Genomic DNA, 23642 nt, shown 5'->3' on the forward strand with positions numbered 1-23642 from the left:
TCACATATAAGTCGCTCTGGAGTATAAGTCGCACCCCGGCCAAAACTATGAAAAAAGGTGCAACTAATAGTCTGGAAAATACGGTACTATTGTAGTGAAGGTATGTTGTATTCTTTATGGGTTTGGAGCAAGATTATGAGAGGGCAAAAAAAATTTGTCCAGAAAACGTGGTAAACAACATTTTTCGAAGTGCAAATGAAACTGTCCAGAGAAAACTCACTCCATGCTTTCTACTTTCTATATTCAAATCCATCATAATCCAAATAAAAGAATTAGCTTGATATTTGCAAGTCGGGCTGGGGAATACTGGCAAAAATACATCTCAAAACCTATTATTTCAGTGTTTTTTCTGGGTTAAATAATAATAAGTGATAAATTCACCAGCATTTTAAACTCAAAATATGATTAAAATATTCTATATACCTTCAAGTGTGCAGTGGGAGAGTGGGTGAGAAAAAGTGTTGATCGTTTCACACATTTAAACATTTAAACATTTAAACGCGTGCATCCACACTGAAAGAGTTGCGATACCTATGGAAAAGTTGTGGCGTAACAGCCGAGACGCCAGACCACAGCTTTGACATCTTTGCACTGGTTTCTAAAAGTTCTAGACTCCTGAAACGCTCCATGTGGATAACACTTGTTTTAGACTAAATATATTTGCGTATTTGCCTGAGTTTAGCTTCATGTGGGCGGGGCTTTAAGTTGAGCGTAAAAGTAAATTAAAGAAAAAAATGAGTGAACGTCGATTTGAGCAAAATAGCAAATCGTCACAGGATTTTAATAATTTTTATCACCTAAATAAACCACCAATATTCATAATTCTTGAGTTGATTGCGTTACCTTTCCTCTGGAGACGCGCCCCTTCTCTCAGCCCCGCCTCCAGCTCGCTCAGCTCCAGGCCCTGAGGCGTGTTGGGCGGCGTCAGCAAACACGAGGGGTCCAAGGCCAGGCTCTTGTGGGACACCAGGTCCACCGGTCCCGGGAGGGAGTTCTGTATCTCCAGACTCTTGAGCTTGTGGGTCAGCTCGGCCTCGCAGCTGCTCAGGTCCGAGCGAGGGTCCCGGGCGTGGCTGGGCTCGGCGGGGGGGCTGTCCGGATCCGGAGGTACTTCTGAACGGGCCTGGGACGTAGACCGGCTGTCGGCGAGAGTCTGCGGGGAAGACGTAAAGACAATCATTAGCAGATGGAAAAGCCTTTGAGAAGATGTCATAAATGTCCACTTAAGTTTGCCCCAAATATATTGTGTGTTTGCTGTAACCCAACCCAACATTTTTCAAGTGGGTAGGTAGGTACATTATTATTATTTTTTTTACTTTGAAGGCATAAAAAAATCCAAATTTGTATTTATAAAATCCACCCATTTAATGATAATTAACGCCACTTCGTTTGAATGTTCGGACGCTCGGTTGGCGCTCAGCGTCACAGAATAGCAATCAATCTCCTCTTTTTGACCTCCAAGTCCACTACGACATCACGCCACGTATCAGTCTTAAAACCATCAACTTATTCTTAATACTCACTCTGTTTCCCCGACACACATGTTGTCGCCATTTTTTGATTTTGCCAATGACCCGCTGTGACCCTTTTAAAAAAAACGGCGGCGAGATATAATACTTTTTTTTAAAAATATAATTTTGACAAAATGCTGATATTTTTTGTCGGTCGGGTTACGGCAAACAGACATATTTTTTTGCTCTGCCTAAGCAACGTTTATTTCATATAATTATGATTTTGAACGACTAGAACTGGGAATCACACGGTTCCTCACGGTTCTATACAAGACACAATGAATGGCTCACGAGTTTCTAAGAACCAAATACATTTTAATAATAGTGTTTCTTTGCCCCTCCTGCATTAAACTTAATATGAAATACAAACATTTTAATAATCTAAAACCGCCACATTTTGTAAAATATACCGAAAAATACTTGATTTATTGATACAGTAGCCCGGTAGCCTCAGTATTCAGACTGTTTAAATACATTATCACCCAAAAAAGATTGAAATACGATAATAGAAGTTGATAAAATGCAAAATTGAGGAAAATGTTTATCCTTTTTTGATATTTAGATTTAATAATGCCACTTTCTTTGTCTTAACAGCTCCGTACTGCGTGTATAGTCCAGATAATGACGATAATGATGATTAAAAACAAGACGAATCTCTTTAAAAGTCCAAAGTAAACATACATTAGAAAGCTTTTGTGGAGTGAAAAGGAACGATAATCCAAAATGTGAATCCCGGTGTCGTAGACTGGCCGTCTGCTAGCGTCCGCGAGCGTTTGCGAGCGTCTGCGGCGACTGGGCATAAAAGCGATCAGAAGCAGATGGAAAAGCCTTTCTGACGACGCCATAAATGTCAACTTCAACGCAGCGGCCATACGTCTTTACGCTGCGAGGTACGAAAACGGTGTAGCCAGAGTGAACAGAATATGCCGGAGTCGCACATTCCAGATGCGTTGTTAAAATATTATCAAAGCATTGTTATTGAGATAATGGAAAGATGAATCGAGATATCAATTTTTGTCAATGTTGTCCTCTTCTAGTATCACCAGATCCAAACCAGCTCATAACAAGGACTAAACCAGGACTAAATCTTCTAATATTAAAGGTGGAATGGACGATTTTTTTCAGCAATTTTTTTTATCATATTTCCTCGTTGCGTCGATAAATCATAAATCATAGTCCTGCCACGTATCAATCATAAAATGCACCTATCGCTCACCTGCAGCCGCGTGCGGTTCGTCCCCACTTTTCCGCGTGCGTAAGCGCATGGACCTATCATAATATAGTTCCCTCAGTGTACGGGGCAAAATGAAGACGGGGAAAGACAGTTCGAGCTAACGCAGAAGTGGACAGAAATCTACGGGAGACGAGAGATGCGATGCGCTCCGTTGCGCTAATAAACAAACGCACGTGTGTGTTGTATCAGTCCGCACGGGGGAGGGCGCATGCGCACTTCCGCCTGCGTTCTCAAATCGCCGAAAAATCGTCCATTGCGCCTTTAAGTATAGCTCTAAACAAATGCCACCACAAAGAAAGAAAACATTAATTATATGAACTCAAAAAACAAATTCAACAAGTATTTCAACACTTGTTTCCTGAAAAACAAATATATTGTGGACTACTGTATCAATATATCAAGTATTTTTTGGTATATTTTACAAAATGTGGTGGTTTTGATGATTAAAATAATTAAGTTAGTTAAATTAAAATAAAATGTATTTGTTTAGAAACTCGTGATATATCTCAGAATATCACGTACAATATAACATTATTGCACCTAAAGTTGTGATATTGTCGCATCGTGAGTCATTCATTGTGTATTGTGCAGAACCGTGAGGAACTGCGTCATTCGAAATCATAGTTCATCGTTCGCTCGCTAAACTGTAACGTAATAGTTTAGCATTAGCACGATGTTTTATCGCTAGCGTACGCGTGAAACAGAATCGTTTTGCGGCGCGGCGCCCGGGGATACGGCGTCAGAGCGTGTGCGGGAGGATTTTTTTTTTTTTTATCTCTGGTGCATGTTCTGAGAGAAACCAGAGCACGAGGAGGAAACCCACACGCACTGACACGGGAGGAACATGCAAACTCTTGGCCCTGATATTTGAATGCCGGTCAGGAGCAGTGAGTGACCCTTGAAGAGCTTAAAGTCCACACACGAACCTTCCTCTGTTTGTCTAATTACGACTTCGTTTGGTGGGATAGAATCTGCGGTAAATATTTATCACAGTTTTACGTCTGTTAAGTTGCAGTTTGTGAACAAAAAAAGGAATTTAAGAAATACAGGAAGTAGAGCTGGGTTCTTCTGTGATGTCATCAATGCGCGACATGACATGAGATGGTTTACACTTGACTGACACACATTTTAGACAGTTTAAACCATCATTTGACAAACTAAAAGGTGTTACATGGTGTTGTTGTTTGGCAAATTGTAATTGTTGTGTCATTTTGGCTCTTGTTTTCAGTCTGGTTGCTAGGTAACAGTGACAGAATTATGTCTATGTTATATCTGCTGCTCGTGTGCAACCAGGAAGTACAATTATAAACTTTAGAAAAATGGTCAAACTGGGAAGAAACATGATCGTGATGAACAAAATGTCTTAGTAAAATCTGAAATATAATTGTGTTTACAACGTTTTAGTGAAATGTGTAGTTTAACCTGTGATATGGACTTTAACCCGCTTACACGGTCTGTGTTTGAGTGTGTTTATACCTTACATATACTTTTACATTTCGGTTTAGCCTCGTCAGCGCCACATACATCTGTCATGCACGTTACCCGTTCGCCCTCCTCGGTCTTACCCGTTCGCCCTCCTCGGTCTCGGTCGTGTCGTTCGGAGGAAGCTGCCGGATGAACCGCTGTAGCGCCGCGAGCTGCTCAAACAGGCCCTGGTCCACGATGGGCTTCCCCAGCTCCAGGTTAAAGGTCGTGCTGGGCAGGATCAGCGGAGGGTGGTTGTCAAAACTCTCCAAGATGTCAGCTACAGGGCAAAAAAACGCATAAATGGTTAAAAAATGAGAAATATAATGAATGACAATATAAATAAATAACTCCGGGATGTCTCGATCTGATCACGTGATCGGAAATCTGGCCTGATCACATTTGTGATTTGTAGTTTTTCCTGGCCTAGAAGGAGAGTCCCAAGGACAGGGGATTCCCAGGACATCGCCCCTCGCTCCTGCTCCCCATCTTCAATCAACGCACCAAGTTACTCCTCCCCGTGGCACGTCGCACCTCTGCTCCCAGCGCACAGCCGGTGCAATATCAACATCACTAAGTTGGCTCGGCCGCTCAGACGTACTGCGACCCACCACCTCCCCTCCTCCACCTCTGCATCCCTCTCATCCTAATCCTCTACCCTCTCACCATATCTACCACCACCAGTCTCCAGGCCCTGGGGGGAGACATCTAATACAAATAGATCATGGAGTGCCCATGAACGCAATGTCTTCCGTCGGGGTCTGAGCGCCAAATAACCCACGTAATAAAGCTTGCTAAACAGTCCTTTCTTTGTCGTCTCTGCGTCTCTCCAGGGTGAAATAAGTTTTACTCTTATTAGTTTGATCAGCGCAATAAATTTCAAGCATATTATTAATCTCTCACCTCCGTATAATGCATGAATGGATCGTTTTGTTTTGCGGCGTGCGATCCTGCCACAGCAGAGCGCATCACACAGATTAAGGAAAAATGCTCAATAACTGTGGCATCGACAAGCAACGGGTTGATCTCATTTTGAGCGACAAACTCTGCTAATATGAAGAACGCCATGGGTGAGACGACGTGCGGTTTGGGCGAGGGCGTCATCACCATCCCGGAGCACAGACACGGGGTTCGGGCTGATAGACACCGTGGCGACGTTGTTGTAATGACAATGTTGTAATGACAATGTTGTAATGACGTTGTTGTAATGACGTTGTTGTAATGACGTTGTTGTAATGACAATGTTGTAATGACGTTGTTGTAATGACGTTGTTGTAATGACGTTGTTGTAATGACGTTGTTGTAATGACGTTGTTGTAATGACGTTGTTGTAATGACAATGTTGTAATGACGTTGTTGTAATGACGTTGTTGTAATGACGTTGTTGTAATGACGTTGTTGTAATGACGTTGTTGTAATGACGTTGTTGTAATGACGTTGTTGTAATGACGTTGTTGTAATGACGTTGTTGTAATGACGTTGTTGTAATGACGTTGTTGTAATGACAATGTTGTAATGACGTTGTTGTAATGACAATGTTGTAATGACGTTGTTGTAATGACGTTGTTGTAATGACGTTCATACACACATGGTTTTACCCAAGGGAATTGAACCACCAACCTTTGGGTTAGTGAGCACAAATCTATGCAGCTATATGAGGGGGTCACATTGGTCCTGGTTTGGTCCTGGTTTGAACATGGTTTTGTCTTGGTTTAGTCCTGGTTTGGACCTGGTTTGGACCTGGTTTGGACCTGGTTTAGACCTAGTTTAGACCTAGTTTAGACCTAGTTTGGACCTGGTTTGGTCCTGGTTTGGACCTGGTTTGGACCTGGTTTAGACCTGGTTTAGACCTGGTTTAGACCTGGTTTGGTCCTGGTTTGGTCCTGGTTTCGATCAGGTCTGGTCTAGTTTAGTTCCAGGTTGAGTCACGTTCTAATCCTGTTCTAGTCCTGATTTATTTTGGGGTCTGGTCCCAGTTAAAGCCCAGTCCTGATGTGGGGATTGTTTAAGTCTGAAGGTAATCTATGTTTGGTGGGAGTTGAGAAGCATATTATACTGTATCTAATCTATTTTTAAATTATATTATAAATAAAATACAATAAATATAATAAAACAAAAAGAAATTGGTTAAAAAAGAAAGAAAAGGGGGAAAAAACTGAACAAATAACCATTCAAAAACAAATCTAAAATGTTTTCCACATTTTAGATTTGTTAAATTGATCCCTGCAGTAAACTTTACATTACAGTGGACGGACTTCATGGTTAAGCCCTGCTCTAGATCCAGTTTAGTTCCAATTCTGATGTGGCGTGAACGTACCCTTGGCTATTGTATAAAACAGATATAAATTTGGTTAGAGACATGGCATTGTTCAGTCCGGGTTAACATCTGTTTTTGGGGGTTATTTATGACATTTGACAAGTTGAAAAACACGAGACATTGTGAACACTAAGAGGACATCTGTGTTTACGCAAAAACGAGGCGACACGGGCGGAAGCGTGAGGACGTTGGTGATCAGGTCCGAACACGCAGACACATTGTTCAGAGTCGAGTTACTGCCATTTACAGTAAATAGAGCCGCGTCGTCGTTGCCAGGACCTGTCGTCTGAAAAAACGTCATCTGAAATTACAGCCTTGGAGCTTGGAAAAGCAGCTGACATCTGTCTGTGAGAGCGATGACGGAAGTCTAGAAGAACAGCACTTTTTTAAATACTGGAGAGGATTGTTGAGATCTGGGGAGGTCGTTTGTGAAAAGGCTGGATGCAACTGTTTCAACTTTAAAATACAGCCAAATATGACAAAAATGTTTAAGCTGATCATTCTTCTCAGCAATATTTAACAATCTTCTATTTTAATAGTTTTTTAAAAAATGTTGCTTCACTTTGAGTAATCTTGCCTTCTCCAAACGTATTCCTTCCTCGTCTATGCTTAATATATCTGTTATTAATAAACTAAAATGGCACAAAATTCTTCACAGTATAAAAAACATCTTCTTTTTCTAAATAATTTTCTTATAGTAAAATGTGTTTGCAGTATTCAGTCGAAAAGGTGTAATTGTACTGGAATTAATTGGAATAATGGAGACCAGGTCGACCATTAAAATAACCATAATCGTATTTTGATCATTGTAATGTTTAACTGGACTAAAAGGACTAAAACACATGCCAAAGACCTTTTGTAACACAAACAGAGGCATTATCAGATTAAAATGTGAAAAAACATTGTATTTTTAAATATTAAAGGTGTAGTCCTTTAGTAGTTTAGTTGATTCGTTGGTTGTTTGAGTCAAAATAAGAAGACATGGGGTGAGTTTTGTTAAGATTAGATTTTTTACGGATAAATACGACGTTTCCTCATACTTTTCTGTATAAATAAATGTTTTTGCATGCGGTTGTTTTGTTTGTTGACTGACTTTCATCGGCAACAGTCTTAGTCAATCTTCTACATACAGAAGCTTTCAGTCGCCATATTACAACCTTTATTTGGTTAAAAATGTATTCACAAAACCTTGATGTGCAATCCCTTGACTGGACAAATCAAAATAATAATCGCTGACTAGTCAAAACAAACCAAAACTGAAACAATATTTCATTTTTTTCTTTTTAATTTTCTTTGATTTATTAAATGTTATTAAATTGTATCTAATTGTATGTAATTTTGTTATTGTTTGAATTTGCATTAAATTAAATTAAATATTTGTATTTTATTCTATTTTAATTTCACTGCTCAAGTCCATCCATCCATCTTCTGCCGCTTTATCCGGGGCCGGGTCGCGGGGGCAGCAGTCTGAGCAGGGACTCCCAGACTTCCTTCTCCCCAGAAACTTCCTCTAACTCCTCCGGGGGGATCCCGAGGCGTTCCCAGGCCAGCCGAGAGACATAGTCTCTCCAGCGTGTCCTGGGTCTTCCCCGGGGCCTCTTCCCGGTGGGACATGCCTGAAACACTTCCCGAGGGAGGCGCCCAGGAGGCATCCGAAACAGATGCCCGAGCCACCTCAGCTGGCTCCTCTCGACGTGGAGGAGCAGCGGCTCTACTCCGAGCTCCCCCGTGTGGCCGAGCTCCTCACCTTATCTCTAAGGGAGCGCCCAGCCACACGGCGGAGGAAACTCATTTCGACCGCTTGTATCCGCGATCTTGTTCTTTCGGTCACTACCCAAAGCTCATGACCATAGGTGAGGGTAGGAACGTAGACCGACCGGTAAATAGAGAGCTTTGCCTTTCGGCTCAGCTCCCTCTTCACCACAACGGTCCGATGCAGCGACTGCATCACTGCAGCCGCTGCACCGATCCGCCTGTCGATCTCACGCTCCATCCTTCCCTCACTCGTGAACAAGACCCCGAGATACTTGAACTCCTCCACTTGGGGCAAGGACACCCCACCCACCTGGAGAGGGCAAGCCACCTTTTTCCGGTCGAGAACCATGGCCTCGGATTTGGAGGTGCTGATTCTCATCCCAGCCGCTTCACACTCTGCTGCAAACCGTCCCAGTGCATGTTGCAGGTCCGGGTTTGATGGAGCCATCAGGACAACATCGTCTGCAAACAGCAGAGATGAGATCCTGTGGTCCCCAAACCGGACACCCTCCGACCCCTGACTGCGTCTAGAAATTCTGTCTATAAAAATTATGAACAGAACCGGTGACAAAGGGCAGCCCTGGCGGAGTCCAACATGCACTGGGAACAGGTCTGACTTACTGCCGGCAATGCGAACACAGCTCCTGCTCCGGTCATACAGGGACCGGACAGCCCTGAGCAAAGGGCCCGTACTCCCGGAGCACCCCCCAAAGGACACCCCGAGGGACACGGTCGAAAGCCTTCTCCAGATCCACAAAGCACATGTGGACTGGTTGGGCAAACTCCCATGAGCCCTCGAGCACCCGATGGAGGGTATAGAGCTGGTCCAGTGTTCCACGACCGGGACGAAAACCACTCTGCCCCTCCTGAATCCGAGGTTCGACTATCGGTCGGATTCTCCTCTCCAGTACCTTGGAATAGACCTTACCCGGGAGGCTGAGGAGTGTGATCCCTCTGTAGTTGGAACACACCCTCCGGTCCCCCTTCTTGAACAGAGGGACCACCACCCCGGTCTGCCAGTCCAGAGGCACGGTCCCCGAACGCCACGCGATGTTGCAGAGAAGTGTCAACCAAGACAGTCCTACAACATCCAGATACTTTAGGTACTCAGGGCGGATCTCATCCACCCCCGGAGCCCTGCCACCGAGGAGTTTGCGAACAACCTCAGTGACTTCAGCTCGGGTGATGGATGAGCCAGTCTCCGAGTCCCCGGTCTCTACTTCCTCTTCGGAAGACGTGACTGAGGGATTAAGGAGATCTTCAAAGTATTCCTTCCACCGTCCGACGACATCCCCAGTTGAGGTCAGCAGGCCTCCACCCGCACCGTAAACGGTGTTGGTGAGACACTGCTTCCCCCTCCTGAGGCGCCGGACGGTTTGCCAGAATTTCTTTGGTGCCGACCGATAGTCCTCCTCCATGGCCTCCCCGAACTCCTCCCAGGCCCGGGTTTTTGCCTCTGCGACAGCACGAGCCGCGGCTCGCTTGGCCTGCCGATACCCGTCGATGACCTTCGGAGACCTACAAGCCAGAGTGGCCTGATAGGCCTCCTTCTTCAGTCTGACGGCATCCCTTACTTCCGGTGTCCACCACCGGGTTCGGGGGTTGCCGCCACGACAGGCACCGGAGACCTTGCGACCACAGCTCCGAGCAGCCGCATCAACAATGGAGGCGGAGAACATGGTCCACTCGGACTCAATGTCCCCAACCTCCCCCGGGACATGGGAGAAGCTCTCCCGGAGGTGCGAGTTGAATACCCTACTGACAGAGGGCTCCACTCCACACGTTCCCAACAGACCCTCACAATGCGCTTGGGTCTGCCAAGTCTGTCCGGCTTCCTCCTCCGCCAGCGGATCCAACTCACCACCAGGTGGTGATCGGTTGACAACTCTGCCCCTCTCTTCACCCGAGTGTCCAAGACACGTGGCCGGAGGTCTGATGACTGCTCAAGTCCTCCATCTGAAATTCTATCATCACTTTTTTTCAAACATGATTCAGGACTGACTCCTGGTCCCGTCTGTGAGTAGATGACATCAACCTCTCTCAAGTCAGGCAAGCGAGGAAACAAGGAGACAAGCAGGAGACAACAGAGGAAACAAAGAGACAAGCAGGAGACAACAGAGGAAACAAGGAGACAAGTAGGAGACAGGGAAACAAGCAGGAGACAAGCAGGAGACAAGGAGACAACTGAGGAAACAAGCACGAGACGATTAGAAGCACCTGGAAAGACAGGCTTGTTTTTGAAAAGTTCCCACAAACAACATCTGCCCGGCCCCGCCCACCCGACCCCCCACCTGACCCCGCCCACCTGTCCTGTGCGCGGCCCCCCTGTCGTCCCCCGCCGGGCTCCAGGAGGGGGGGCAGGTCCGGGCGGAGCCGTACTCCTGCAGCATGTGGTGGAGCTGCGCCGGGTTCAGGGCGGCGAACTCGGACCTGAGGCCGGACCACGACGCCTGGGGAACGAGACAAAACAACGTGTTACTGCGGCAACGGCGGCGCGAGGGCGGTGGAGGGACGGCAATGTTAGAAGAACTGAGAGATGGACTCCAAAGGTCGGTGATTATAACTATAGAGCAGTGTATGTGAGGACCCGCCCACAAACAATGATGTAAACAACAGTCACATTTGGTCAGAAACATGTTTTTTTGAGACCGAATCACACATTATGCAAATATAAGTTCTGTTCTGATGAAAGATGGATGATCTATAGACAGTTCAAGAAGGAAATCAGGCTTTCTATTGGTTAATTAAAGAATGAAATAAGAAATAAAATGGCTGGCTCGATGTATTGTAGAATAAACAATTATAATTAAAAAAAATGCATAATAATAATATTCTGAAAGTTTTTTTTTAGCAAATTTTAATGGATTATAGTTATATTTAATTAGGACATTTTGAAAAGTACATTCAAAAAATATATACCGTATTTTCCGGACTATAAGTTGTACCTTTTTTCATAGTTTTGGCCAGGGTGCAACTATACTTATATTTATACCTATACTCCGGAGCAACTTATATGTGATATTATTTGTTATTTTCACAATTGCAACCGCATTTCATACTCCAGTGCGACTTAATATATTTTTTTTTTCCTTCTATATTATGCATTTTTTGGCTGGTGCGACTTATACTCCGGAAAATACGGTAGTACAAATTCCCCCACCAAAACATAAAAAATAAACTGCAAAAATGGCTCTTGCGATGAAACATGCTATCACTGAATAAATGCCAGAGATCATGTCATACTGTGGAACTTTAAAGGAAAAAAATAGCATCTCCATGGAGACAAACAGAGACGAAAAGTGACATACTGCACCTTTAACTGTTACACAATCCCTGACATATTATTTCGGTAAATCGCCGCTAAGCGTTCGATAAACAGTAATCGTGTTGAAATATTCGAATTACTAACGTGAACGCGGAAACAGGCGAGTCACACAAACCGGCGGGGCTGTTTATGGAGAGAAATATGTGAAAATTAAAAGATAAACAGCACAAACGCTGCGCCACGTTGAATTGGTGGAAGTGGGATCCTGCGCAGACTGCCAGGGGCCAAAAAACATAAATGCTAAATGTTGTGAACCTTCATAACCTTAAACCGAGCATTAGCACAAATTGAAAACTCCAAAATGTCATCACTGGCAGCAAATATAACAATATAACAATAGCTCAAACTAAGGAGCAATGGTTTGTCGCAAAGTACTGTAAAATTCCCAAGTATAAGTCGCACAAGCTAAAAAATGCATAGTAGAAAAGAAAAAAACATATATAAGTCGCACTTGAGTATAAGTATAAATATAAGTTGCAACCCGGCCAAAACTATGAAAAAAGGTGCAACTTATAGTCCGGAAAATACGATAATCTAAACTTGAAGAAACACAATTGACAAAAGCTGGAGTTATTTTGATAATATTGTCTTTTACATAGAGCTAAATGTATTGCTATTTGTATAAAACGTGCTAATCTTGTAGTTTAGACCTTAAAAAACGCTGGTGGACTTTTATTCACATATTCTGAAATGTCTTTGAATTTAAACTGCGTCTATTTAAAAAAATAAAAATACAAGAAATAAAAAACAATATTTGCATTTACATATGTTTTTTTTTTTTTTTACAAAGCCTAATTTGAAGTCTTATGAGTTGGACTAAATATTAAACACGAGCAAAAAGGCCTCGTCGCAGTAAAGTAATGTTGTGTCATTCAGAGTCGTTTACAATCCAGATGGAAAATCCTGAAACGTCCAGTGGGTGTGGCCCTCGTTAAATCAGCCACAAGATGACCTCACGATGGACAAACCTTCAGAGACAGCAGAGGAGCAGCAGAGGAGGAGCAGCAGAGGAGCAGCAGTGGAGGAGGAGCAGAGGAGGAGCAGTGGAGGAGCAGCAGAGGAGCAGCAGTGGAGGAGCAGCAGAGGAGCAGCAGCGGAGGAGCAGCAGTGGAGGAGGAGCAGTGGAGGAGCAGCAGTGGAGGAGCAGCAGTGGAGGAGCAGCAGAGGAGCAGCAGTGGAGGAGCAGCAGAGGAGCAGCAGTGGAGGAGCAGCAGTGGAGGAGGAGCAGTGGAGGAGGAGCAGAGGAGCAGCAGTGGAGGAGCAGCAGAGGAGCAGCAGTGGAGGAGCAGCAGTGGAGGAGGAGCAGTGGAGGAGGAGCAGAGGAGGAGCAGCAGAGGAGCAGCAGAGGAGCAGCAGTGGAGGAGGAGCAGTGGAGGAGGAGCAGAGGAGGAGCAGCAGAGGAGCAGCAGTGGAGCAGCAGCGGAGGAGCAGCAGAGGAGCAGCAGTGGAGGAGCAGCAGAGGAGCAGCAGTGGAGGAGCAGCAGAGGAGCAGCAGTGGAGGAGCAGCAGTGGAGGAGGAGCAGAGGAGCAGCAGTGGAGGAGCAGCAGTGGAGGAGGAGCAGAGGAGGAGCAGTGGAGGAGCAGCAGTGGAGGAGGAGCAGTGGAGGAGGAGCAGAGGAGGAGCAGCAGAGGAGCAGCAGAGGAGGAGCAGCAGAGGAGGAGCAGTAGAGGAGCAGCAGTGGAGGAGCAGCAGTGGAGGAGGAGCAGAGGAGGAGCAGAGGAGGAGCAGCAGAGGAGCAGCAGAGGAGGAGCAGCAGTGGAGGAGGAGCAGTGGAGCAGCAGAGGAGCAGTCGCAGTAGAATGACATTTTAAAGTAATATTTTTTAAAAGTAAGGTTTTAGTCATAATTGTTAAGTCTTGGTTTTTGATTTAGAATTTGAGACTTAATAATTATCACAGTTTTACTTCCGTTAAGTTGCAGTTTGTGACGAAAGTTTGAAAAATCTGAGTTTAAAATGACAAGAAGTAGAGCCGAGGTCTAAAACAGAACAGAATCTCTCTGTGATGTCATCAGGGTGTGACGTGCCATTGAAAACACACTTTCTCTCTCCTTTTTTTAACTATACTAACTACAGTAGGTGGCGGTCAATGCACCTTTTCTGCCGACCGCCATTAAAAGTAACAACAACAACAACAACACTTAACTTTTAACAACACTTTTCTGACAGTTTAAACGATCGTTCGACAAAATAAAGACGCTATCAGGTTATATTTACTATCACATCATTGTCACATCATCGTTTACAGTCTGGTTGCTAGGTAACAGTCCAGCTCTACCTGTGTCACATTTGTGCTCATGTCCAACCAGGAAGAACAATTATAAACGTTAGAAAAATGGTCCAACTGGGGACGAATGGGTGAAATGTTTAAAGGCGGTATGGACGATTTTTCGGCGATTTGAGAACTCAGGTGGAAGTGCACATGCGCACTCCCCCGTGTGGACTGATACAACACACACGTGCGTTTGTTTATTAGCGCAACGGAGCGCATCGCATCGCTCGTCTCCCGTAGATTTCTGTCCACTTCTGCATCAGCTCGAACTGTCTTTCTCCGTCTTCATTTTGCCCCGTACACTGAGGGAACTATATTATGATAGATCCATGCGCTTAGGCACGCGGAAACGTGGGGACGAGCCTGACGCGGCTGCAGGTGAGCGATAGGTGCGTTTTATGATTGATACGTGGCAGGACTATGATTTATCCACGCCACGAGGAAATATGATAAAAGATTTGCTGAAAAAAAATCGTCCATACCACCTTTAAGTAAAATATGAAATATAATTGTGTTTGTTGCGTTTTAGAGAAATGTGCAGTTTAAGTTTGAAGTAAGAGCGACAGGCGAGTGTTTCCTGCTCCCGCAGACGTTCAGGTGGAGGAGGAAACACTCGCCTCAGAGTTTCCAAACGTAAACAGCGTCTGAGTGTGAACAGTGCAGCGTGAGCTAACGGGGGATTAAGAGGCACAAAGGCGCTCACTGTACACACCACTGTGCACACTACTGTGTGCACACCACTGTGCGCACACCACTGTGCGCACACCACTGTGTGCACACCACTGTGCACACCACTGTGCACACCACTGTAAACAACCACTGCGCACACCACTGCGCACACCACTGCGCACACCACTGTGCACACCACTATACACACACCACTGTACACACCCACACCACTGTACACACCACTATGCACACCACTGTGCACACCACTGTGCACACCACTGTGCACACCACTGTGCACACCACTATACACACCACTGTACACAGCACTGTGCACACCACTGTGCACACCACTGTGCACACACCACTGTGCACACCACTGTACACACCACTGTACACACCACTGTACACACCACTGTGCACACCACTGTGCACACCACTGTGCACACCACTGTGCACACCACTGTGCACACCACTATACACACCACTGTGCACACCACTGTACACACCACTGTACACAGCACTGTGCACACCACTGTGCACACCACTGTGCACACACCACTGTGCACACCACTGTACACACCACTGTACACACCACTGTACACACCACTGTGCACACCACCGTGCACACCACTGTGCACACCACCGTGCACACCACCGGACACACCACCGGACACACCACCGGACACACCACTGTGCACACCACCGGACACACCACCGTGCACACCACCGGACACACCACCGGACACACCACCGGACACACCACCGTGCACACCACCGGACACACCACCGGACACACCACTGTGCACACCACCGGACACACCACTGTACACACCACTGCACACACCACTGTACTGCACACACCACTGTACACACCACTGTGCGCACACCACTGTGCACACCACTGTACACACCACTGTACTGCACACACCACTGTACACACCACTGTGTGCACACCACTGCACACACCACTGTGCACACCACTGTACTGCACACACCACTGTACACACCACTGTGTGCACACCACTGCACACACCACTGTGCACACCACTGTACTGCACACACCACTGCACACACCACTGTACACACACTGTACTGCACACACCACTGCGCACACCACTGCGCACACCACTGCGCACACCACTGCGCACACCACTGTACACACCACTGCGCACACCACTGTGCACACCACTGCACACACTGTAAAACATGGAAAGGATTTTTGAACAAATCAGGATTATATTTACAAGTGTGTGTTTTTTATGTGTGTGTTTTTTTAGTATTCAACACCACTAACTTGTCATTTATCTTTTATTGTCCCTTTTCTACTGTATATTATTGTTTTTTTTTAAATAAATCCAGGCACATTACGGCTTTTAAACTGCCCAAAAAGTTTTCTGCACTCCAACAAGTCTCTGCTCATGTTAGAGTTTTCCACACTCTCTATGCTCATGTTAGAGTTGTATTCTTTGGAGCGTGCCCTTGGGCCAGACTCTTCGTTCTTCTCACTTGTAAGAATGTGTTAATGAGGATGTTCTGTGTTTGCAGGAGGAATGTGAAAGTTCAGACCCGATAAGAGTTTCACTCAAATATGAGCAATAAACTTAATTAGAGATCGTAAAACACCGACAGAGAACAAGAGCGTCTTTCACTCCTTTTTAGAGTCAACATCACATTTTTAGGGTTAAAAAGATTAGACCTTTGGGAGTTTACTTATGGCGGCTGGAAAAAGTACATGACAAAAAAATGGATGACAGAAACTGCAGCGACGACGAAGGACTGGACCGACACCACAACTGACACAAGGACAGTGGAGAAAGATCACTAACAGACTCAACTTAGAAATGGACACATTTAACAGGAGCTGGACTGAATGGGACTCATATCATGGACTTTATGTGACTTAAAGGCGCAAATTCTCAATCGGCGATTTGAGAACGCAGGCGGAAGTGCGCATGTGCACTCCCCCGTGTGGACCGATACAACACACACGTGCGTTTGTTTATTAGCGCGACGGATCGCATCACATCTCTCGTCTCCCGTAGATTTCCGTCTCTTCTGAGTCAGCTCGAACTGTCTTTCTCCGTCTTCATTTTGCCCCGTACACTGAGGGAACTATATTATGATAGATCAATGCGCTAAGACACAGGGAAACATGCTGCTCAAGGGGACGAGCCGCACGCGGCTGCAGGTGAGCAGTAGGTGACTTTTATGATTGATACGTGGCAGGACTAATCGGCAGTCCAAGCCAATGTAATTTATTTTTTCCTAAATTCTTATTTTCAGATATAATACTGTCTACTTTTATTTATTTTATTGTCTGTTTTTGTGTTTGTTAGTTTTTACTTTATTTGAAAAAAGAAGGAAAAAAACATTAAATGCCATGTAAATGCATCATATCATGTATAATGAATTACTTTATTTCATTTATTTATTTAAAAAATTACACGGCCCACCAACTACTAAAACATGACCAGATCACAAAATTTACAAAAACAGATAAATGTGGAAATTATTGTCTGTGCAAATATGAGTACAATAAATTGGAAAAAAGGCTTGAGCAAGGTTTATATTTCTTGGTTCAAACTAGAGCTAAATACACATGTACAGTTTGTTGTATGTGTTTATGGGACTTTTAATGCCCCATATAAAACTATTAATGCAATTTAAATTAAGCAAAAAAATCAAAAAAACATCTTAGGTGTTTAAAATTGAACGTCAATCGTAATGAATACTCACAAAACTACTAAATAATACAAAAGTACCCACAAAACACTTGCATAACTTCTTCCTGAATTTTGGCTTTGTAATTGTTTGTTTGTTTGTTTGTTTGTTTCCAACTCGTTTCCAGCGAGATAAGACAAATCAGATGGAGCGCCGTTGACCTGCCTCCGAGTCTCACTGGGGAGTCATTACGCTGTCTTTGTTTAGCTCCATGGAAACGGACAACGGTAAATGAGGCATTTTAGCTGAAGCCAAAATATTGTCAAGTTGTTTGTTTTTGTGAGGAAAATTAAAAAAAACACCATTTTAAAATGTCCCTGTGGAGGTGGGACTAATGATCTAACAATATGCAAATCTAATGCCGTATTTGTTAACACAATATTTAAAAAAAAAAGTCTTGGAAACAGTCTTGACAAACCTTTAGTGCGAATCATTACCGTCTGAATAATTAAGAAATAAAAGCTGTAAATAACTGAAACAGAGGCTGCTGCAACAAAAAAATACTTAAGCAAATAAACATTTAATCTTTAACATATTATTACTGAGACCACACAGTATCACAATATTTCAATACAGCTTAACATTAACCCTATATTTCCTATTTTGGTTATTGTTACATATACATTTAATATAGAGTAATAAATAAATAAATACATTTCAATTTTAAAATTCAAAATTTTCTAAATAAAATTACTAAAAGTATCCAATTTATGTCTCAAAGTGCACAAAGGATATTAAGGCCAAATTATTAATATTTGGCTTTATGTTTTGGATTAAATTCTACATTGTTTGTATCTAATTCTACAGAAAAGTAGTTTTTGGTACATTCCAGCAATTTTCGATAAACTCTTGGTCTATTTCGACCTTATCTTTAACCTTTTTTCAAGTTTTAATTTATTTCAGGACATTCTTATATTCTTACACCTTTTTATTCTTTATTACTGTAATATTAAATACAGTTTTTTAAATGTATATAATCTAATCCTCCGCCGGGTCAATGCACGTTTACCATTGCGAGATAAGACCACAGAGCTCCAGTGCGTCTAGTGTTTATTTCTTTTATAATTTAATGTGTCGTTTATGGATCAACGCGCATTTTTATTCATCGATTGTCGTTTCTTTTTGACGCGCCCGAACTTAAATTTTTTCCACCAGAACGGATCAAGCGCAGGTCAGTTTCGATTGGTCGCGCTCCGCTTCTACGGTTACACAGCCAAAACACGATGCGGGGCCCGTTTGACGCTCCCGCCTCCGCCAAAGACAAAACAGGAAGTGAACGCTCGCTGACCTGCAGCAGGGTCTCTTTGGGCGTGGCCAGCAGATTGACGGCGGCCGACAGCTTCTGGAAGAAGTCGGCGGCGACGTCGGACAGGCCGATGCTCTGCGTGAAGTCCGTGAGGAGGTCCAGGTTAGCGCGGAGCTGCACGCCGCGGGACCACTGGTAAAAGCCCACCACGGAGCCTGCAAAGTAATGATTATGTAAAGATGATTGAGTTTAATTTGGTCGAAATGCAATACTTTTTAACCCCTCGTGCTTCAAAAAACGTAATTTCAATCTAAAGCTGTTCCTGATCCTTCTGGAGCTGAGACTCGTGAGTTTTGGACTCCAAAATCTGTTTTACTCTAATTAAGTAGAAATCAGCAGAGGAACTGAGATTTTAAATTCTGTCTAGATTTTCTTTCCTAAATATATTTACCGGAGTATTTTTCTTTTTTTTTTAATTTAATATGGACATAGCATTGGACTAACCAGATGCAATGTTTTAAGTGTTATAGCAGAATATGCTAATTTTTAACACCTGTCCATAGGGCCAATTTGGAGTTGCCAATTTTGCCTAATACATGCATGTCTTTGGACGGTGGGAGGAGCCGGAGAACCTGGAGAGAACCCATGGTAACACAGGGAGAACATGCAGACTCCGCCCAGTATAAGTCGCACCAGGCAAAAAATGTATAATATAGAAGAAAAAAACAGTTGCACTGGAATATGAAATGCGGTTGTAAGTGTGAAAATAAAGTATATAAGTATAAATATAAGTATAAGTCGCACCCTGGCCAAAACTATGAAAAAAGGTGTTACTTATGGTACGGAAAATACGGTAGTTTTTACTCACAAAAACAAGCAAAAATGTGAATAAAAGTGAAAAATGACAGCTGCTTAGATGCTCTAAAACTGAGAACCTGACATGGACAATAGACTTGTTCTCTCTGGAATACGTTTCTGATCATCTGCTTTGATCGCTTTTGGTCTCCGACGGCGACGAGGAGCGCCTCACCTCGCTCCATGAGGGCGTTGAAGAGCGACGCGTTGATGAAGAAGAACAAGTACGCGCAGAGCTGGAGCGAGATGTCGGGATGGACCTGGAACGCCGTGAGTAGCTTCAGCGCCTCCTTCAGGACGTCCAGGACGCGGCCGAGACCCTCCGGCGCCTTCAGCTGCCCCATGTCAGAGAACGGGTTCCCCTCCAGCAGAGCGGGCAGTGCCGGGTAAATGCTCTGCGGGCGAGAGGCGAGGAAAAGAAAAAAAGTTAGATTCCAACAGTCGCAAAAAGTATCGATATTGCGAAACAGGTGGGCAAAATAATCAATATCTCAACAAATTAAATATATCTCAACAACACCAAGGTTTTCCATTTGAAAGACTTTCTTTTACGTATTCATTTTTACTTATTTTTACTTATTTGTGATTTTTTTCATGGCTTGATTTGGTTGATCTGTTAAAAGAGAACTAAATTTCACCTAATTAAACGTCTTTGTAAATGATTGTTAAATATGTATTTCAGAAAACAACTCACCTGAGAAACCCTGGCTCCTTATTTTTTATCTTACATGTGATTTTTGGCGATGTTAAATGTTTTAAGTGTTATAGCAGAATATGATTAAGATAAGATAAGATAAGATATTCCTTTATTGTCCCACATGGGGAAATTTCATTGGTGCAACGCAGGTAGATACAGAGGTAGATACAGAAGAACAGATCACTTATAGGAAGTCTGAAAAACACTTTCAGTAGAAGATCTCCTATAAATAAATACTGTGTTATTAAAAAATAAAAAAATTTAAAAAAGCTTTTACGTCCGTTCTCTGACAGTGTATTCTTACCATGGAGCAGCAATACTCGCTAAATACTTTAAAATGTTTATTATGAGGCTTTTTGTAGGGATGTAGTTGATTTAAAACGTTATCGGCTGATTAAAGACATGCTCGGTGCAGCGGTCAGTCGACTAAAGGGGCTGAAAATTACAATGATTGAAAACAAGAAATTGCAATCATTTAAACAGAAAACAAGAAATTGCAATCATTTAAACTGAAAAATAATTTAAACTGAAAAAATAATAAAACAGAAAAAAATAAAACAGAAAAAAATGAAAAGAATGTATAGAAAAAAATATTTAAACTGAATTTTTTCTTTACTAGAAATTGCAATAATTTAAACAGAAAACTACAAGAACATAATTATTTAAAAATAAAACAGGAAAAAAAAATAATAAAAAAAACATAATCGTTAAAGTTAGTTAGTTCTGCTTTAAGTTTTATTTTGACAGACTTTACCAAAACATTTTGGCATGAAAATATTTGATTTAATATAACAAAAAAAATGTCATAAAGTACTTAATATCACAATAATTTTAAATACTGTGCAAAGTTGTTTCTAATCCGTTTTTTCTTACATATCTAACAGTACTCTGGTCTGAACTGTAAGTCACTGCTTTGTGCAAAGGTATAATCCAAGTTTACTCCTTTTTTTCTTCATTGTGTCTCAGTTTTGTCCCCGTCACTGCGTCAATCGTTTGCTAGTGCTAATATTACGCCTCATTTGGAACATTCCTAAAACATCGGTGGAGCGATTGTTTGTGTTTTCTCAGTGGAGGCGAAGAGGAAAGCACTCTCAGAATATACAGGAAATTGTGCCTTGCGTAACACAAAGGCCCAGTGTCTGCGCCGGGATTCTTTGGACACGCGGTCATCTTAAACCTTTATGCGTCACGGCTGGAGTTAAAACGAGCTCAGACGTTTAACCAGGGATGACGGGTGACTGGCTGAAACATTTACGACTCTGACGGCAAAAAGCAGGTGTCTAAATCTGTACTTTACAATGTTTATTATGAGGCTTTTTGCAGGGGTGTAGTCGGTTTAAAAAGTTATATCCCCATCTTTTTCTCTCTACTTCTTCTGTCTTGTTCATTTTATCTGTATATTAATGTGTTCTGTACGTGTTGTCCCCCCTGTCTGTAAATACCCCCCCTTTTTTTATTATGTTCAGCGTCTTTGGGTCACTGAAAAGCGCTATATAAATAAAAGTTATTATTATTATTATTATTATTAAAGACGCGCTCGGTGCAGCGGTTAGTCGACTAAAGGGGCGTGGCGCTCGGAAAAAAACTGAACATTACAATGATTTAAAAAGAAAATGACAAGAAATTGCAAAAAAAATAAACTGTAAAAAAAAAAATGTACGGAAAAAAATAATAAACAGGGAAAAATGTATGAACAGAATAAAAAAATAATAGAAAATATATTTAAATAAGAAAAAACGTTCAAGTGCTGGTACGGCAGCGACACGAGCTGTTTCTAAATCCAAGACAGAACCTCTAACTCTAAGACAGAACCTCTAAATCTAAGACAGAACCTTTAAATCTAAGACAGAACCTGTAAATCTAAGACTAGATCAAAGAAAGACTAAACCCTAAAATCAGACAAAAGTGTTTTTCAGAAACTTGCAGAACAAACAATGTAATATCCCACGACGGAGCTTTAATTTATGAGCCCACAAGTCACAAACGATGTAATTAAACCTTGTAAACGCCTGTGCTTGACTTTGTAGTGTTATTAAAACAGCTCTGCACTTCTTCTTCTGCAGCTGTAAATCTGTTTATGGCTGAAACGTGCTGAATTATCGTTAAAGGCGGCGCTGAGAACATAATTAGAACAAGGTGGAGTTTTGCTAAAGCTGCAGACTCGGGTTTCGTGGCGTTTCGTGGACCGTTGGCTCTGACTTCGATCCGGTTCTTATCGCCGGGGCGATCTGACCGTGCGAGGGGGGGAAAGGGAAGAGGCACGTTTGTTTGAACGATGACATCACCTGCACTTCAAAACGTGACAGAAGAGAAAGTATGAGGAGCCAACGGGGCTTTCTCACAGATAAGACTGAGCAGAGGCCGAATAATAAAAAGATGACTTGCACTGGAAAAAAAATACAAGCTTGAACTAAGTAGTATTTATCTTGATTTGAGTCTCAAAGATTTGCCAGTGGAACAAGCGTAAAATGTATTGTTTTCTGAAAATAAGGAAAAGACAAGCATTTTCTCACTTGAAATTAGAAAAAAAATGATAATAAAAAGATTACTTGCACAGGAAAAAATGTACAAGATCCGGTATTAAAGATAGCTTGAACTAAGTAGTATTTATCTTGATATGATTTAATATTTTGACTGTCTAAAAAATACAATTTACCAATAAAATAAGTAGTATTTTTCTAAATATTTTTCTTAGTATTTTTTAATTTTTAAGTCAAAAATTTAGAAAATGCTTGTCTCTTTCCTATTTTTAGTAAACAATACATTTTACGCTTGTTCAACTGGTAAATCTTCACAAATACTACTTAATTCATTCACGTATTGAGTTATGTAAGACTTTTTCCAAAAATGAATAACGTCATGTGTGCAACCTTTCTAATAAGGGAATAAGGTGATATATTTCTGCACTTTTGTCATTCATTTTACCAACGTTTCACATTCGTCTGATAATAAAACTTGAACTAATACGTTTAAAGACACATTTCTGTTGGATTTACATAACATTGTCGGACTATCGTTATCGCCACGCTGCAAAAACATAACAAAACGAACAAGCGCTGCACAATATATCACAATAATTCATATCAAACTTAAATATATCACAATAACATGATGTAGTTTTTAGCAGGAAAAAGATTTTTTAAAAAGGTGGATTTTCTTTATTCATCTAAATTGGCCTTTATTTGGTCTTGTTTTTGTCTCTTAGTTTTTTTATTTTTTCGAGTTTGACTAAAACAAAATGCGTTATTTGTCTTTTTTTTGTTCTTTCAAAAAGCTAAAACGTACTGAAGTTTTTCTGATTTATGTTGTTTCGACGCACTAAAAAGGAGCGAGTTACATAATGAGTTATATTACACAGCTAAAGAAAGGAAAGGAAAGAAAAATGCCTCCACTTAATCGACACCGGCTCATTTCTCGTCGGAAATTAAGATCTTAAAACATCCTCCTCCCTTCCTGTCTTTCCTCTTTCAGGCGTATCTCTCCGGACAGCGAGGGAAGGAAACACGCCTCCCAAAAATTCAACAAAAAGTGCGAGAAACGGTCACGAGCAGAGTCTCCACAACAACAAAACTGAAAC

The 23642-nt window shown here is 42.5% G+C and overlaps 1 protein-coding gene across 1 annotated transcript in view; it reads right to left on the bottom strand.

Annotated features, from left to right (window-relative positions):
• Window positions 1–23642, bottom strand: part of radil2a (Ras association and DIL domains 2a) — a 79268-nt gene that overhangs the window by 8741 nt on the left and 46885 nt on the right. Inside the window, exons 9-13 of the mRNA XM_072442779.1 lie at window positions 19544–19763; window positions 18556–18728; window positions 10587–10731; window positions 4311–4489; window positions 844–1153 (exon numbers count right to left, since the gene is read on the bottom strand). Of these exons, the coding sequence (XP_072298880.1) occupies window positions 844–1153; window positions 4311–4489; window positions 10587–10731; window positions 18556–18728; window positions 19544–19763 (1027 nt within the window). The remainder of the gene's footprint in view (window positions 1–843; window positions 1154–4310; window positions 4490–10586; window positions 10732–18555; window positions 18729–19543; window positions 19764–23642) is intronic.

This window comes from Eucyclogobius newberryi, unplaced genomic scaffold, assembly GCF_026437365.1.
Source record: "Eucyclogobius newberryi isolate DKJ021-1_F unplaced genomic scaffold, fEucNew1.0.hap1 SCAF_13, whole genome shotgun sequence".
Lineage (NCBI taxonomy): Eukaryota > Metazoa > Chordata > Actinopteri > Gobiiformes > Gobiidae > Eucyclogobius > Eucyclogobius newberryi.